At 42.5% G+C, this 15469-nt stretch overlaps 1 protein-coding gene across 2 annotated transcripts in view; it reads left to right on the top strand.

Moving 5' to 3' along the window:
* LYST (lysosomal trafficking regulator) overlaps positions 1-7048 on the top strand; it is a 556505-nt gene extending 549457 nt beyond the window's left edge. For both annotated transcript variants that reach the window (XM_073627506.1, XM_073627507.1), the window contains one exon: positions 3204-7048. In XM_073627506.1, the coding sequence (XP_073483607.1) occupies positions 3204-3342 (139 nt within the window). In that variant the 3' untranslated portion in view covers positions 3343-7048. The remainder of the gene's footprint in view (positions 1-3203) is intronic.
* The last annotated feature ends 8421 nt before the right edge of the window (positions 7049-15469 follow it).

Here is a 15469-nt window from a genome sequence, read left to right as displayed (position 1 = left end):
GGCTGCTGCTTACTGTAAAAAATCTGCCTCCACTGACGCTGGATACTCCCAACAGCAGTAATCATCTGGCGTTGGGATTTAGAACAGTGGCTGCAACTAAATTAACGTTGCTGCTTCTCACCCTTACCTTCCCCCTCACTTGCCAATTCACAAAACTTGTGGTATTCTTTCTTCAAACACAAAACACTCCATTCACTGAACAGTTGGCATTCTGTAAACGAATAATATGAAATCTGTGACAGGACAAGAAAGGAGGAAGGGGGAGGGCGAGCTGGGCTGGATGCTTCACAGTCGCAGCTGCTGATCTTAACCCCTGCAGCAATAGAAGATCACCACTGTAGGGATCAGTAAGTAGCAAGCCAGTTCACCCAGGATACAAGTTTTTGGCAAACATGCTCTACTTTAGAGGTCTTAAGAAAATTAAGTGCAAGTGTTTTATTTCCACACTGTTAAGCCAATGGTCTTTTTATAAAAGATATTTGTGAGCTTGCAAAAAAACGTGCACTTTAGTGACAAAAAAACGAAGTAAAACAAATGCAATAAAAACTCAATTAAATCAAACAGAGAGCGACCTCTAAATCACCAATCCGAGTGGGATGTGTAACAAGCTCCAACCAAACAAAAATAAAAAGTGCTGTATGCTTGTGCTAGATATAAGTTAATAAATCACATAAGAGGCACAATAAAAGTGCATTAAACATATGATGAACTCATCCTAAATTGACATATTTGTGCAAATAAAGTCCATATACAATGTGCAAAAAAAATAATATATATACATATATCAAAAAGATGCTCAGATTTTCTAAACATCAATAGTTCATCTTTCTTTGCCGTGAAGGAATGATAACATGCGCCACCGAAGAAAAAAGTGCTCCCAAAAGGAATCCCCAAAAACTATTACATGAGCTCCTTACCAACTACTCTGATCACACAAGGAGACCATCAGACACCTTTCTACATAGCAGCCATATACACCACAATCTTACATGCAAAGGTTCCACGATCTCCTAAGCCAAGATACTCCATGGAGGAAGTTAAAGTATAGAGGACAATCCACAGTGTAGTATTTTTGTACCTAAATTTTATTACATGATAAAATCACATTTACAATTTTGAAGGAATTACGCGGCATGTGCTATAAACAACCAGCAGGTCCAAGCGGTCAGGCTGAGTTGCGGAATAAGGTCACATGTGTGGCCCCTTCCAAACACGTTCTTGTGTAACTAGGGATGTGATCCTCTGAACTTTAACTTCCTCCATGGAGTCTATCTTGGCTTAGGAGATCATGAAAACTTTGCATGCAAGATTGTGGTGTATATGGCTACTATGCAGCATGGCATCTGATGGTCTACTTGTGGGATCAGAGCAGCTGGTAAAGAGCCCATTTAATAATTTGTGGTGATTTCCTTTTGGGAGCACGTTTTCTTTCCTAAACTGCAAAGAAAGATGAACTATTGATGTTTAGAAAATCTGAGCACCTTTTTGCAATATATATATATATATATATATATATATATATATAGTTTACCTTTCTTTGCCTTTTAGGGAAACAAAAATATATTATATATATATATATATATTTTGTCAGTGTTTGCACATTTTATATGGACTTTATTTGCACAGATATGTCAATTTAGGATGAGTTCATCATATGTTTAATGCACTTTTATTGTTTCTCTTATGTGATTTATTAACTTACAGTGGGGCACAAAAGTATTTAGTCAGCCAATTGTACAAGTTCTCCCACTTAAAAAGATGAGAGAGGCCTGTAATTGTCATCATAGGTATACCTCAACTATGAGAGACAAAATGTGAAAACAAATCCAGACAATCATATTGTCTGATTTTTGAAAGAATTTATTTGCAAATTATGGTGGAAAATAAGTGCAATAGGCAAGCAGCTTAGTGTGAAGAAATCAACTGTGGGAGCAATAGTTAGAAAATGGAAGACATACAAGACTACTGATAATCTCCCTCGATCTGGGGCTCCACGCAAGATCTCACCCCGTGGGGTCAAAATGATCACAAGAATGGTGAGCAAAAATCCCAGAACCACACGGGGGACCTAGTGAATGACCTGCAGAGAGCTGGGACCAACGTAACAAAGGCTACCATCAGTAACACACTACGCCGCCAGGGACTCAGATCCTGCAGTGCCAGACGTGTCCCCCTGCTTAAACCAGTACATGTCTGGGCCCATCTGAGGTTTGCTAGAGAGCATTTGGATGATCCAGAAGGGGATTGGGAGACTGTCATATGGTCAGATGAAACCAAAGTAGAACTGGTAGAAACACAACTCGACGTGTTTGGAGGAGAGAGAATGCTGAGTTGTAACCAAAGAACACCATACCTACTGTGAAGCATGGGGGTGGCAACATCATGCTTTGGGGCTGTTTCTCTGCAAAGGGAACAGGACGACTGATCCGTGTACATGAAAGAATGAATGGGGCCATGTATTGTGAGATTTTGAGTGCAAACCTCCTCCCATCAGCAAGGGCATTGAAGATGAAACGTGGCTGGGTCTTTCAGCATGACAATGATCCCAAACACACCGCCAACTAAGGAGTGGCTTCGTAAGAAGCATTTCAAGGTCCTGGATTGGCCTAGCCAGTCTCCAGATCTCAACCCCATAGAAAGCCTTTGGAGGGAGTTGAAAGTCCATGTTGCCCAGCAACAGCCCCAAAACATTACTGCTCAAGAGGAGATCTGCATGGAGGAATGGGCCAACATACCAGCAACAGTGTGTGACAACCTTGTGAAGACTTACAGAAAACATTTGACCTCTGTCATTGCCAACAAAGGATATATAACAAAGTATTGAAATGAACTTTTGATATTGACCAAATACTTATTTTCCACCATAATTTGCAAATACATTCTTTCAAAAATCAGACGTGATTGTCTGGATTTGTTTCCACATTTTGTGTCTCATAGTTGAGGTATACTTATGATGACAATTACAGGCCTCTCTCATCTTTTTAAGTGGGAGAACTTGCGCAATTGGTGGCTGACTATATACTTTTTTGCCCCACTGTATATCTAGCACAAGGATAGTGTACTTTTTATTATTATTTGGTTGGAAATGGTCCTCTTACGACTATTGGGCAAGAATATTACACTTCATAAATGTAGTGTGCATCAACTTATTTCCTTTTAAAAGGCTTCCTATTAAGAACCTGCTTAAATGTATTTTCTTCCAGCCTTACGTTTTCCTGTGATGGTCATCACCTCTACACAGCAAACAGCGAAGGAACGGTGATTGGCTGGTGTCGCAAGGACCAACAACGCCTGAAATTGCCGATGTTTTATTCATTCCTCAGCAACTATGCAGCATGTTAATTAAAATCTTGCTATATTTTTGTAAGCTGTTCACACTTTTGGAACATCGGTACACTTTGTCTATATAAGATACTGTATATAAATATAGAAAAACAAAAGTAGATGCAACAAAATTTTGATTATCATCATGAAATTAAATATTAGCAAAGAGGAAAAAAAAAATCAAGTGTCCTCTGCTAAAGTATATGAACAGTCTGTAAAAAATAACCAAAATATATTTTAAATATTTAAATATATATAACAACTATTAGCACCTTTTTTAATTTTCAAAAAAGACATCAGTGGGTAAAGGTGGCTGTGCACAGCTATGCACCACTACTTGCGTAAAGTGGCACATGCGCCTTAGACATAATGTCCCAAACTGAGATATAGATAGTGCATTAGAGTCATTTTATTTGTGCACAAGCACCACTTTCTGCAAGCAGCATTACACAGCTGTGTAGCATGCGGCACCAGGGGCTCCTCCCAGATACTAAATTATGCTGTTTGTTGCTGCACAGGTGAATGTGCCCATGTGCATGCATCTCTAAATCAGTGCTGATTACTGAAGAGTCTATTATGCAATCACTGTATATAATTACAATAGGAGGATGTTTTTCCATTTAAATGGCTCCAGCATTCCTGCTAGCTCGTGAAAAAACTAAACCTGGCCTATCCCACCAAATTTGAGCCCCACCAATTCTTCTACCATCTCTACATGGTATGCAGCCACATTCCTGTAAGGTAAAGGGCTGTTTAATGACCAGTCACACAGCTTCATTTTTTGCTAGTCGTGATGGAGCACAGAAGACATTAACAATAGAGATTTTATGAGTTATTCAAATCTGCAGCTAAAAATGGATAAAGTGGACACTGCAAATCAATCAGGATTTGCAGATCTGCTTGAATAGGAGCATGCGCTAGCTTGCACAAATCAATAATACTGCCTATATAAGTTCATTATTTAGCCAATCGACTTCAGATTTGTGTATTTATATTGTGGCAAATTGCTATGCCAGTGCAGTATTGGCTTCACTCTTCTCTTATTTTTAGTGTGACCCATTTAAGGGTCTGTGGTTTATAACCTCACCAAACCCAAATTGTTCTTTTTCAGGATAATATATGGTGGCTTTTGGAGTAGGGTATGACAGGCATTGGTCACTTGGCAGCTCTACTTTCTAGGAGCAATGTCCATTTCTTTTAGGTACCAATGAATGAGACTATTGTGACCAGTTAAATACAGATCTATGCATCAACCCACAAACTGTTACAATACACTGTGCCCCATTTTTTTTAAATTTACATTGTGCTGTTGCATTTATTTTTCAATTAAAGATAAAGTAGACCAGCATCACATGTTTTTATTCTGTTAACCATTCCAAACTGCTTTCTTTGAGATTATTTGTGTAACTTTATTTGGTCAGCGATATAAAGATGGTGTGTCGCAGGTTTACAAGCATATATTATTAATATTATTGCTTCATGCATTTTTTATATTAAACAATATATTGTATAATCACTATATTGGAATTTTGATATTTTGCACTATGTCAAATGTATTTGTTTTGTTGTACAAATTATGAATTGGAATGGGCATGGTGGGTGTTTGCCTTATTTCAACTTTCTTTTGTTAGTGCAGGTACGTGTGCTTTAGTCCCTTGTACAGTTTCCTTTATCATTTTGCATTTGTTCAGCATTCAGTCAATGCAAAATAGCTTTGTGTGTGTGATATAGTTTTAACCTTTAAAAAAAATTGGGTAATGTAATCTTGTCACTTATAAAATGTGTATATGCAAATTTTTTCTTAAGGTTATAATTTTAATTATGATGAAAATTATGATGCATAGCAAAGTGCTCTCACTCTAAATTATTAAAACATGACTTTTGACATTAAAGTAAAAGTCTCTAGAGCTAAATAAACTGAAGAAAAGAAAATTAACACAAATTTATTGAGCCGATACAAGAAAATCAGGCATGTTTTAGATATTTAATGAAGAGATGAAACAAGACTTATGATTGGTTGCAATGGGCAACAATTCTATTTTTGTTTTCATTTTTCTCCCCTTTCAATGACTGTCCTCCTTGTGTTAACTTGTTCGCAACCATCCTAAAACATTGTGTGGCATTCCAGGCTGTAAGCCATATTCCATATATACCATAAATCCTTACCATTAATTGTTAAAAGACCTAGTAAACAAAGATTGGTTTAAGTAGGTGAATAAAGCTATTCCAAATGAATTAAATCTGTTTTTGCAGTAAGACTAAAATTATCATTTATAGTGAGCATATCACTATACTAAATTTCCGAAAGCAAGGCCTACCTGTAAAAGAAGACTGTAAATACCTTTTCTGCTTCCTGTGCTGCCAAACTCTGCTTTGTTCAGTAGAAAGCTGTAAAAAGCGTGCTGTAGATTCTTCCAGGAGTGTCAATCCCCTAACTTCCCCGCAGCTCTAACTGGTTCCTCTCTTTTACGTCTCTGGGCAATACCATAATGACGTGGAGGTCAGCAGGAGAAATCCGTATTTGTTGTGGGGGACCCAGAAGATTGACACTTCTGGATTTCTTTGTTCTACTGAACAGAACAGCGTTCGGTGGCACAGGCGGCAGGAAAAACTTAGTATTTACGGTCACCTTTTTTCAGGTATGGCTTGGGGAGTTTAGTTTAGCAACAAGGTACAGGTACGCACAATTAAATTAGTGGATTTAATCAACATCATGGATGGGCAAGGGCAGACCAAAACTTTAACATATCCTATCTGTAACCAGTTCCAGAGAATCATAGGTCCTGCTCACCTGCAAAATACGGTTGAATGGATTACCAAAAACCAACAGTTGTTTCCGTTGTTTTGCAGCTTTGGAACCAATTGGTGTTAGTCTGTCTTGATCCATTTGATCAACTCTGTGATTGAAATGGCTTGAAAGTCACCATGTATATGGCCATCTTAAGGCAATTTAAAGTAGTATAGGCAAAACATTTTTTTCTATTTTGGATAGAGTAATAACCCCTGTAAGGTTTATTTTTCCCATGTTTGTCCCATTGCAGAGATTTACCTTCACTGTCCCATAGCCAAACAGGAAGTCAAAGGAAATCCCAGCAAATTAAGGGAATTCCTTGGGGACCCCCAGGTCACCAGAACTAGTGTCCTCGTTGGAAGATTTCCCCTCTTACTTTTCTGGGGACAACCCAAAATTTGGGATTTTCTTTTACTTTCATTTTTAATGTTAATGGTAAACAGGAGAAATGGAGAGAGTTAATCTCCCTAATGGGGACACAGACAGCAATAAAAACTGACAGGTGTTCTTATCTCTTTGCACTCTATCCAAAACTTTAAAAAAAATGTTTTTCCTTTAGTTATACTTTAAATTATTTTAGTAACTGGCAACTAGCTAAGTCGCTGTAAACAACCCACATGAAATCATGTGGAAACGTGTCTAGTTTGTGGTTTAAATATGGAACAGTAAATGTTCTAGTCCTAGGTCCCTTCCAAATACGGGGGGGGGGGGGGGTATAAGGGTTCAAGCTTCCTTAGCTCAAAGCTGTAGAAAACACTTATTTATATTTTGTTTTGCAATGTCAGTTGTGTTTTGTCTTCATAGCAATGATTTTTGTCTGCTGTTTCTTGTACAGTAGAAAAGACCAGTTAGGTATTATGAATATTATAAATAATATAAGTTCTTTGTGTCTGTCTACTTTGTTCAATTAAAAATAAAGCCATAAACATTGTTTCCTCTCGTTTTCTTTTTTGTAGTTTACTTTTTTAGATTATTGTTATATACTTCGTTGGGTTTGCTCTTTTATTGACTGGATTCTGCAAATACAGTCATGGCCAAAAATATTGGCACCCCTGCATTTCTGTCAGATAATGCACCACTTCGCCCAGGAAATTATTGCAACTACAAATGTTTCGGCATTCTCATGTTTTTTTTTTTTTAATCAAAAGTAACTTTTATTGAGCATAAAAGAAAAAAAGTATATCATCAACACACGGGTGAAATTAGTGCAACATGCACTACACTTACGGATTAGTCCAATTGACATATATAGCATACGTAGCATTAATGGTATCACAGTACAGCCGATACATGCAATGAAACGGTTTGTGATGTAGAGAAGCAGACTTACATATTACGGTCTAACAGACAATAAAATGGAATATAGCCAAAAGTAGGGAAGGGTGAAGGAGGGGTTAATAAAGTCAGCACACTTAACAAAAGAATTAGTTCCTTGCATCACTAGTGGAAGTATCCTCAAGCCATCTATCCCAGATTTTGTAGAATTTATCGGGCAGCCCCTGTGCATGTAGAGTATTTTTTTTTTTTGTATGGTAGAGTGGTGTTGACTGCTCCATTGTTGTAGAGTGGGAGGGGTCCCCCTTAGCCATGTTTTAGCAATCTGTAGCCTAGCAAGGAATAATGTTTCTTGCAGAAATGTGTTCAAGTATTTGTCGCCTTCAGAAAGCGAGAGGAGCCCTAGTACACATTGAAGGGAGCACAGGGACAACGATCATGCAGGAACTTTACCACCTGGGTCCAGAACCCTTGTATGGAGGGGCAGGCCCATAACAGATGAAAAAAGGAGGCCATGTGGTGACCACAATTCGGGCAACTCGGGTTATGGTCATTTCTGTATTTAGATATGCGGTGTGGGGTTAGATATGATCTGTGGAGAACATATAGATGGGTTAAGTGGTCAGAGAATTTAGGGGAAACTATTTTGCAGTTGGCAAGGGCCTCCTCCCAGTCCTCATTGGTCAGGCTGCCCAGGTCCGACTCCCAACGTGACTTCAGCTGGTGAGCAATGGTGTCAGCTGCAGGCCGCATAAGGTAGGTATAAAATTGTGAAATCAGTTTTTTGGAGTCCTTACCCACAACTATATTTACTAGAAGTGGGACTTCGAGGGCTGGGACAGGGCTGCCAAGCTGCGTGTTGAGTGCATGTCGGAGTTGGAGGTAGCGGAAAAACATGTGGTTTGGTAGGGCAAAGTTATCTTTAAGTGTTTGAAATGACTTAACGGTCCCATGGGCTACAATTTGTGACAGGTATATGACACCTCTGGAGACCCAAAGACCGTGATCAGGTACAGAGGTAAGTTCAGGAAGATTTGGGTTGTCCCACAGGAGAGTGTGAGAATGAGGGGAGGGCACATGACCCAGGCGCATAGCAGCTTGCCAGATTTTGCAACGATGTGATAACATTGACCCCCCCCTTACTGGTGTGAATTGAACCACGGGGCTCACAGAAGAGGATTTGAAAGGGGTGCAAGATCGGACCAACGGATTGTGGGCAGACCATTTGAGAGTAGCGAACCTTGTCGGAGAGATTGAGATGGAAAAAGTGGGAGAGTTGGGCCGCTACATAGTATGTATAAATTTGTGACGGGAAGAGCCCCATACGAAGGTGTTGAGGATAGATTCCATTGCTTTGAATATACGTGGGGGAAGATGTACTTGGGATTGCCAAAATATATACAGTAATTTGGGAAGCAGGATCATCTTCACAAGATTAATGCGGCCCATAACCCCTAGGGGAAGCCTGGACCATACCTGTGTTTTAAGTTTTAGTGTATTGAATAGTGGTTCAATGTTAAGAGCTATAAAATCATGGAGTGAGCGGGAGATGTGGATACCTAGGTATTTGATGATACTTGCTCTAACAAGTGGAAGAGCGGCCTGTTCGGACGTGGGGGCATCTGAGTCTAATGGGAGGATTTGAGACTTAGCCCAATTTATCTGAAGCCCAGAGAACGCCCCAAAGGCTGTAATTACATGTAGAGCTGCCTGAAGTGAGGGACCTGCGTCAGCAAGATAGAGGAGCATGTCATCAGCATAGAGGCTTATCACCTCTGTCAGACACCCACTACAGAGGCCCTTGATATCAGGATGGGACCGAAGTGCTATCGCGAGAGGCTCAACTGCAAGGGCATATAGCATAGGTGAGATGGGGCAGCCCTGCCACGTACCACGCGATAACGGAAAGGAGGGAGAGATTCTACCGTTCACCTGAATGCGTGCTGTGGGGGCATGATAAAGTGGCCAAAGCCACTTTATAAATTTTGGGCCAAAGCCGAATCTTCTGAGGCACTCCCATAAATAACTCCATTCCACTGAATCGAACGCTTTGGCAGCATCTAGACTGACCACTACTCTGCTGCCAGTGTTTGTGTGCTGGAACTGGAGATTCATGTGAAGCCGCCGAAGATTAAAGGCCGTATTTTAGGCTCGAGATCACTTTGTTGAGGCGTAGGGCAAGGATTTTAGCTAGTATCTTGACATCGAGTTGAAGGAGGGATATGGGCCTATACGATTCAGGGAGTAATGAGTCTTTACCTGGTTTAGGTATGAGGACAATAAGGGCTTCATTCATGGATTTTGGGAGGGCATTGGTGTCGAATATATGTGTATATAATTTACATAACCTGGGAATTAGAGTGTCGCTGAACTGTTTGTAGAACTCGAGGGGAAGCCCGTCAGAGCCAGGAGCTTTAGATGTAGGGAGTAGAGCCAGTGCTTCTGCGATGCATTCTGCAGTTATAGGTGCTTCCAGTTGGGCAATTTGCGGTGTTGAAAGTGTGGGGAAGTCTATGGCTTGTAAAAATTCTGTGAGTTTGGCTTGGGAGCGTTGGAAAGTGGAGTAATATAGTTTTGAGTAGAAAGACCTGAACTTCTCAGCTACCTGATCGGGGTCAGTTATCCTGACCCCGGAGGTCGTCTGAAGAGAGACCACTACCGGGGGCTTATGATCCAGGTGAGCCATGTAGGCAAGGAGCTTGCCTGCTCTTTCGCCGTGTTCGAAAATACGTTGTTTGCAAAAGAAAATACCTTGTTTGGCCTTTTCAAAGTGTAGTTGATTTGTAAGTCTGGATTGAGTATGTACCAGAGATGCGTTTGCAGCCGTGGGGTTATTCTGAAAGGCTTGCTCCAGAGTGTTAAGGTGGTCCTCCGCCTGGCGGAGCAGTTGTTTGAAGGTGGCCTTGTGGCTGTTAATGCGCGTGGAGAGGACCATGCGAGCGTGCATTTTAAAAGCCTCCCATATGGATCCAGTCAGGGCAGTGCCATCATTCACGCGGAAGTAATGACCCCATGCATGTTGAAGACCATCCAAGTCTGGGAGGATAGTGAGCCAAAAAGGGTTCAACCTCCAGACTCGGGCAGTGGGGGGAGAATGCAGTCGTAACCTGATCCAATAGGGAGAATGATCGGATAACACTCTGGCATCGAATCCCACATCGATGAGGTGAGGGAGAAGGGGGGAGGCAAGGAAGATGAAATCTATGCGGGACATAGATGATCATGAGGGAGTAAAGCAGGAGAAGCGTTGCTGTGTCGGGTGTAATGTCTCCAGTTATCTGTGAGAGCAAATTCTGTGAGGAATTTTCCAAACCTGGTGGTGTGGATTGTAGAAGGTGTAGGGTTGTTGGGACTTAACCTATCCAGATGTGGGGTTACAACTGCGTTAAAATCCCCTGCCCAGATTACTAGTATTGAAGGGTACTGAGGCATAAAACCGACACCCATCTGTAGCATTGCAAATTGGAATGGAGGGGGGATATAGAAGGCCAGAAGGAAAACCTCCAGTCCCCCTATGGTAGCATTCAAAAACAATGACTAGCCCTGGGGATCCGACTGCAGGGTGTGGAGTTGGAATTGCACCATTTTAGCGATAAGGACTGCAATCCCACGGGAATTGGAAGTGTGAGGGGCCTGGTACAGCCAGCCCACCCACGGCTTTTTGAGGCACATCTGTTGCTGGCCTGCAAGATGAGTTTCAACAAGTATAGAAATATCCGCTCGTTGGGATTTTAGGTGTGAGAGAACCGCAGTCCGTTTAGCCCTCTCGCCTAGGCCACGGGCGTTCCAAGTCAAGATTATAAGCGTAGCCATGCCGCTTGGGTGAGGGCCAAAAAGTGCAGTCGGAGTCCCAGGGGGTAACAAAGTGTACATAGTGCATACATCACAAAACAGTAACTAGTTATATATATGGATGCAGGGTACACATAGAGCAAGAGAATCAGCGAGGGGGTTCCCAACCCGGGGCCAAAAGGCAGCAGCGAAAGAAAGGCCACCGCCCTGTGCCCCCGGGCATGGGGGGAGGGTCATACCCAATAGTACCAGCTGCACCATAAGCATAAAATTGTACATATTATTCGTCAATACGGACATAAAAATGGAAAAAAAAAAAAAACAACATAAATAAAAACTGAACCTGAACTATCTGCGTATACTCTGAGCCAGCAAGGCAGATTTAACTCACTGCCATCCCTTGAAGCTGAGGGGGCAGAGGCTGGACAGGGAAACATTTGCAGGGAGTTGATAGTCAAAGGTGGCAAGTGTACCACAGTCTTGAGACGACCTGCAAGGTCGGTGGGGGCGGACAAACTGAAGAGCGCACGGTGGTGCGGGAGATGCAATCAATCTCTCAGGTAGCGGGCACGGTTGCACCGCTCGAAACCAACAGGTTAAACATATTAACGGGGGTAAGATAATGTCCGGCTGTGTGGTAGTAAAGAAGACAAGGGGGTGACTCAAACATCAGTCAAACGGATAAGGTATGATAGGATAAAACTCACAGCTCCCAAAGATAGTAAAATGTGGCGGCGCGATGCCCAAATTCAAATAGCCAGTGGTTACAGTACATACCAAGTGGGGTTCTAAGCCGGGCCCGGATCTGGGTCGCCACGTCGCTCCAGCCAGGAGAGGACAGCCTGAGGATCTTCAAAGAATTGCGCTTTGCCATTGTGTACCACGCGGAGGCGTGCGGGGAAGAGCATTGCATACTTAAGATGGTGTATGCGAAGTTGCCGCTTTGCTTTGGTGAAGCGCGCCCTTTTCTTTTGTACCTCGGCAGAGAAATCCGGATACACCTCCACAGTTACGTTGCCCATGGGGATGTTACCTCTTTCGCGGGTAAGCCGAAGTATTGTGTCCCGGTCACGGTAGTTCAAGAACTTGGCTATAAAGGTTCTCGTGGGGCTCCAGCAGGTGGGGGCCTTGCCGCCAGGCGGTGGGCGCGCTCCACAACGAATGTGGAGGAGAAGGCCTCTCTGCCAAAAGTCTGGATGAGGAGGTTTTGCAAAAAGGTAGGGGGGTCGGCGCCTTCAGACTTCTCTGGGAGCCCCACAAAGCGAAGGTTACATCTTCTAAGTCGGTTCTCCATCTCATCCTGCTTAGAGAGAACCATGCTTAAATCGGGTGCGGGAAGCTGAGCGGCGCCATCTTCCTCCCTCGGGTCCCGCTCATCATGGCGGTATTGAGCCAGTCTAGCCGCAGTCCCGGATCTTTTAGGGGGAGACGTGTCGGTGTGCAGGTGGGCAGGCAAGGCAGGATGAACAGGCTGTTTGAGAAGAATATATCCCCTAGGATCGGTGTGAAGGATAAGTCTCGAGCGGAGCTCTCACCGCACACATCTTACTCCATGCAGCTCCAGACCACGCCCGCCGGCATTCTCATGTTTATTTCTTTTGTTTTGTATTGGTATGACACACAAAAGTGGAAAAAGCCGAATCTGACACATTACACACAACTCCAAAAATGGACTGGACAAAATTTATTGGCACCCTCAATTTAATATTTGATAGCACTTCCCTTGGAAAAAAATAACTGAAATCAATTGCTTCAATTGAGTTTCTTACACCTCTCTACTGGAATTTTGGCCCATACTTTTGCCAACTGCTCCAGGTCTCCCAGATTGGAAGTTCCTTTTCCCTACTGCTGTCTTGAGATCTCTCCACAGGTGCTCTATGGGATTTAGATCTGGACTCATTGCTGGCAAGTTCAGTACTCTCCAACGCTTTGTCTTAAACCATTTCTGGGTTGTTTTTTTTTTACGTGTGACCTCTGACGGAGACCCAACTTTCTGATACTGGGCCCTACATTGCACCCCAGAATTTTTTAGTAGTCTTTAGATTTCATAATGCCATGCATGCGGTCAAGACATCCAGTGCCTGAAGCAAACCCCAAAACATCAGTGAACCTCCACCATGTTTGACTGTAGGGCCTATATTCTTTTCTTTAAAGGCCTCATTTATTTTTCTGAAAACAGTAAAAAAGGCTTTACCAAAAAGCACATTCTCCCAAAGGGGTTTTGGTAAACTCTTTGATTAATTTTTCTCTTTCGTCCACATCCAGGGAGATTAGCTACAGTGCCAAGGGCTGTAAATTTCTTGACAATGTTGCGCACAGTGGACACAGGAACATTCAGGTCTCTGGAGATGGACTTGTAACCTTGAGATTGTTCATGCTTTTCCACAATTTTTGCTCTCAAATCCTCAGACAATTCTTGGCTGCTCTTTCTCTTCTATATGCTCTGTGTGGCACACTGAGACACAACAGTGAGTCAATTTTTCCCCATTTTAACTGGTTACAGGTGTGATTTTTATATTGTCAGCACCTGTTAATTGATACAGGTGAGTTTAGTTACAAATTATAGGAGCATCACAAACTTGAAATGCAATTTTTGCTTACAATGTTGAGAAGGTGCCAATAATTTTGTCCAGTTCATTTTTGGAGTTTTGAGTGGAATGTGCCAGATTTTGGCTTTTTGTTTCTCCACCTTTTTGTCATAACAATACAAGCAAAAGAAACATGAGAATGCCTAAACATTTGATGTGTTTGCCTGCACTGCTGCCAGCATAGAGAGAACAAGCTGGTTTCTACAGTTTGGGAAGGTTTCCAGAGGAGAACAAGATCGTTTATCCATTCATGCTGTATTCTGACACATGCATTCCTCTCTGCCAGCACAAGTCATGTGGTACTTACAGAGACTCTGACAGGGAGAAAATGCAGGATTTCTGAGTTATTCATCTATCCATTCACTCACTCATCCATCCATCCATCTATCTATCCATTCACTCACTCACACATCCATCTATAAGGAAAAATGTTGTCATTCCTTAATTCTCCACTAGAGGGAGTATGTGCACATACCTTAATCTGTTGTCTTCACTTCAAGCTCAGTGTCAGTACCCGCCCCCTTCCCCCAGCCTGCTTCTTTGATTTCTGAGAAGAGGAGATGGCAGCTGAAGTGAAAGGGGGGGAGAGAGGAGAGAACACAGCCTGCTATGGTGGACACATTCCTCAGCCCCAGCACTGAGGAACAGTGAGTTGTGTTTGCCTGCACTGCTGCCACAATGGAGAGAACAAGCTGGTTTCTACAGTTTGGGAAGGTTACCAGAGGAGAACAAGATTGTTGATCTATTCATTCATGCTGTATTCTGACACATGCATTCCTCTCTGCCAGCACAAGTCATGTGGTTCTTACAGAGACTCTGAAAGGGAGAAAATGCAGGATTTCTGAGTTATTCATCCATTCACTCATCCATCCAATCTCTCCATTCACTCACCTATCTATCTATCTATCTATCTATCTATCTATCTATCTATCTATCTATCTATCTATCTATCTATCTATCTATCTATCTATCTATCATTCATCCATCAGACCAGCCATTCCTCATTGCTGGTGTCGCAATACAAGAATGGATTGAAAAATAAAAGGATATTCTGATTGTATTAGCCCTATATTTCCCACACTTTAGTAACAAGCCAGAGCTCTTGTACATAGCGCACCCCTGAACCCTGCATTGTGTGTATAGCGCACTCTTGAACCTTGCATTGTGTGTGTGCGCATAGCATACTCCAGAACCCTGCATTGTGTGTGTAGCACACTCCTGAAACCTGCACTGTGTGTAGCAAAGCCTGAATCCTGCACTTTGTAAATTTCTGTAAATAGCACACCCATCAGCTCTGCACTCTTAACGTAATGCACTCCATGCATCCCCATACACCCCCTATGCTCGCTGCACACTCCATGTATTGCCCATACACCCCGTATACTCACAGCACGCCCCATGCATTCCCCATACACCCCCTATACTCACAGCACACTCCATGCATTCCCCACACACCCCCTATGCTCGCTGCACACTCCATGCATTCCCCACACGCCTATACTCACTGTACACTCCATGCATTTTTCATACACCTATACTCGCTGCACACCCCATGCATTTCCCATACACCTCCTATGCTCACTGCACACTCCATGCATTTTCCATACACCTATGCTCGCTGCACACTCCAAAAATTATTTTCAATGCCAGAGCAAGAAGAAGCCAAAATGACCCCTCAGCTCTCAAACACCCCCGTGAG

Source organism: Aquarana catesbeiana, linkage group LG04 (genome assembly GCF_042186555.1).
Source record: "Aquarana catesbeiana isolate 2022-GZ linkage group LG04, ASM4218655v1, whole genome shotgun sequence".
Classification (NCBI taxonomy): Eukaryota; Metazoa; Chordata; class Amphibia; order Anura; family Ranidae; genus Aquarana; species Aquarana catesbeiana.
This window is presented reverse-complemented; position numbering and strand designations above follow the sequence as displayed.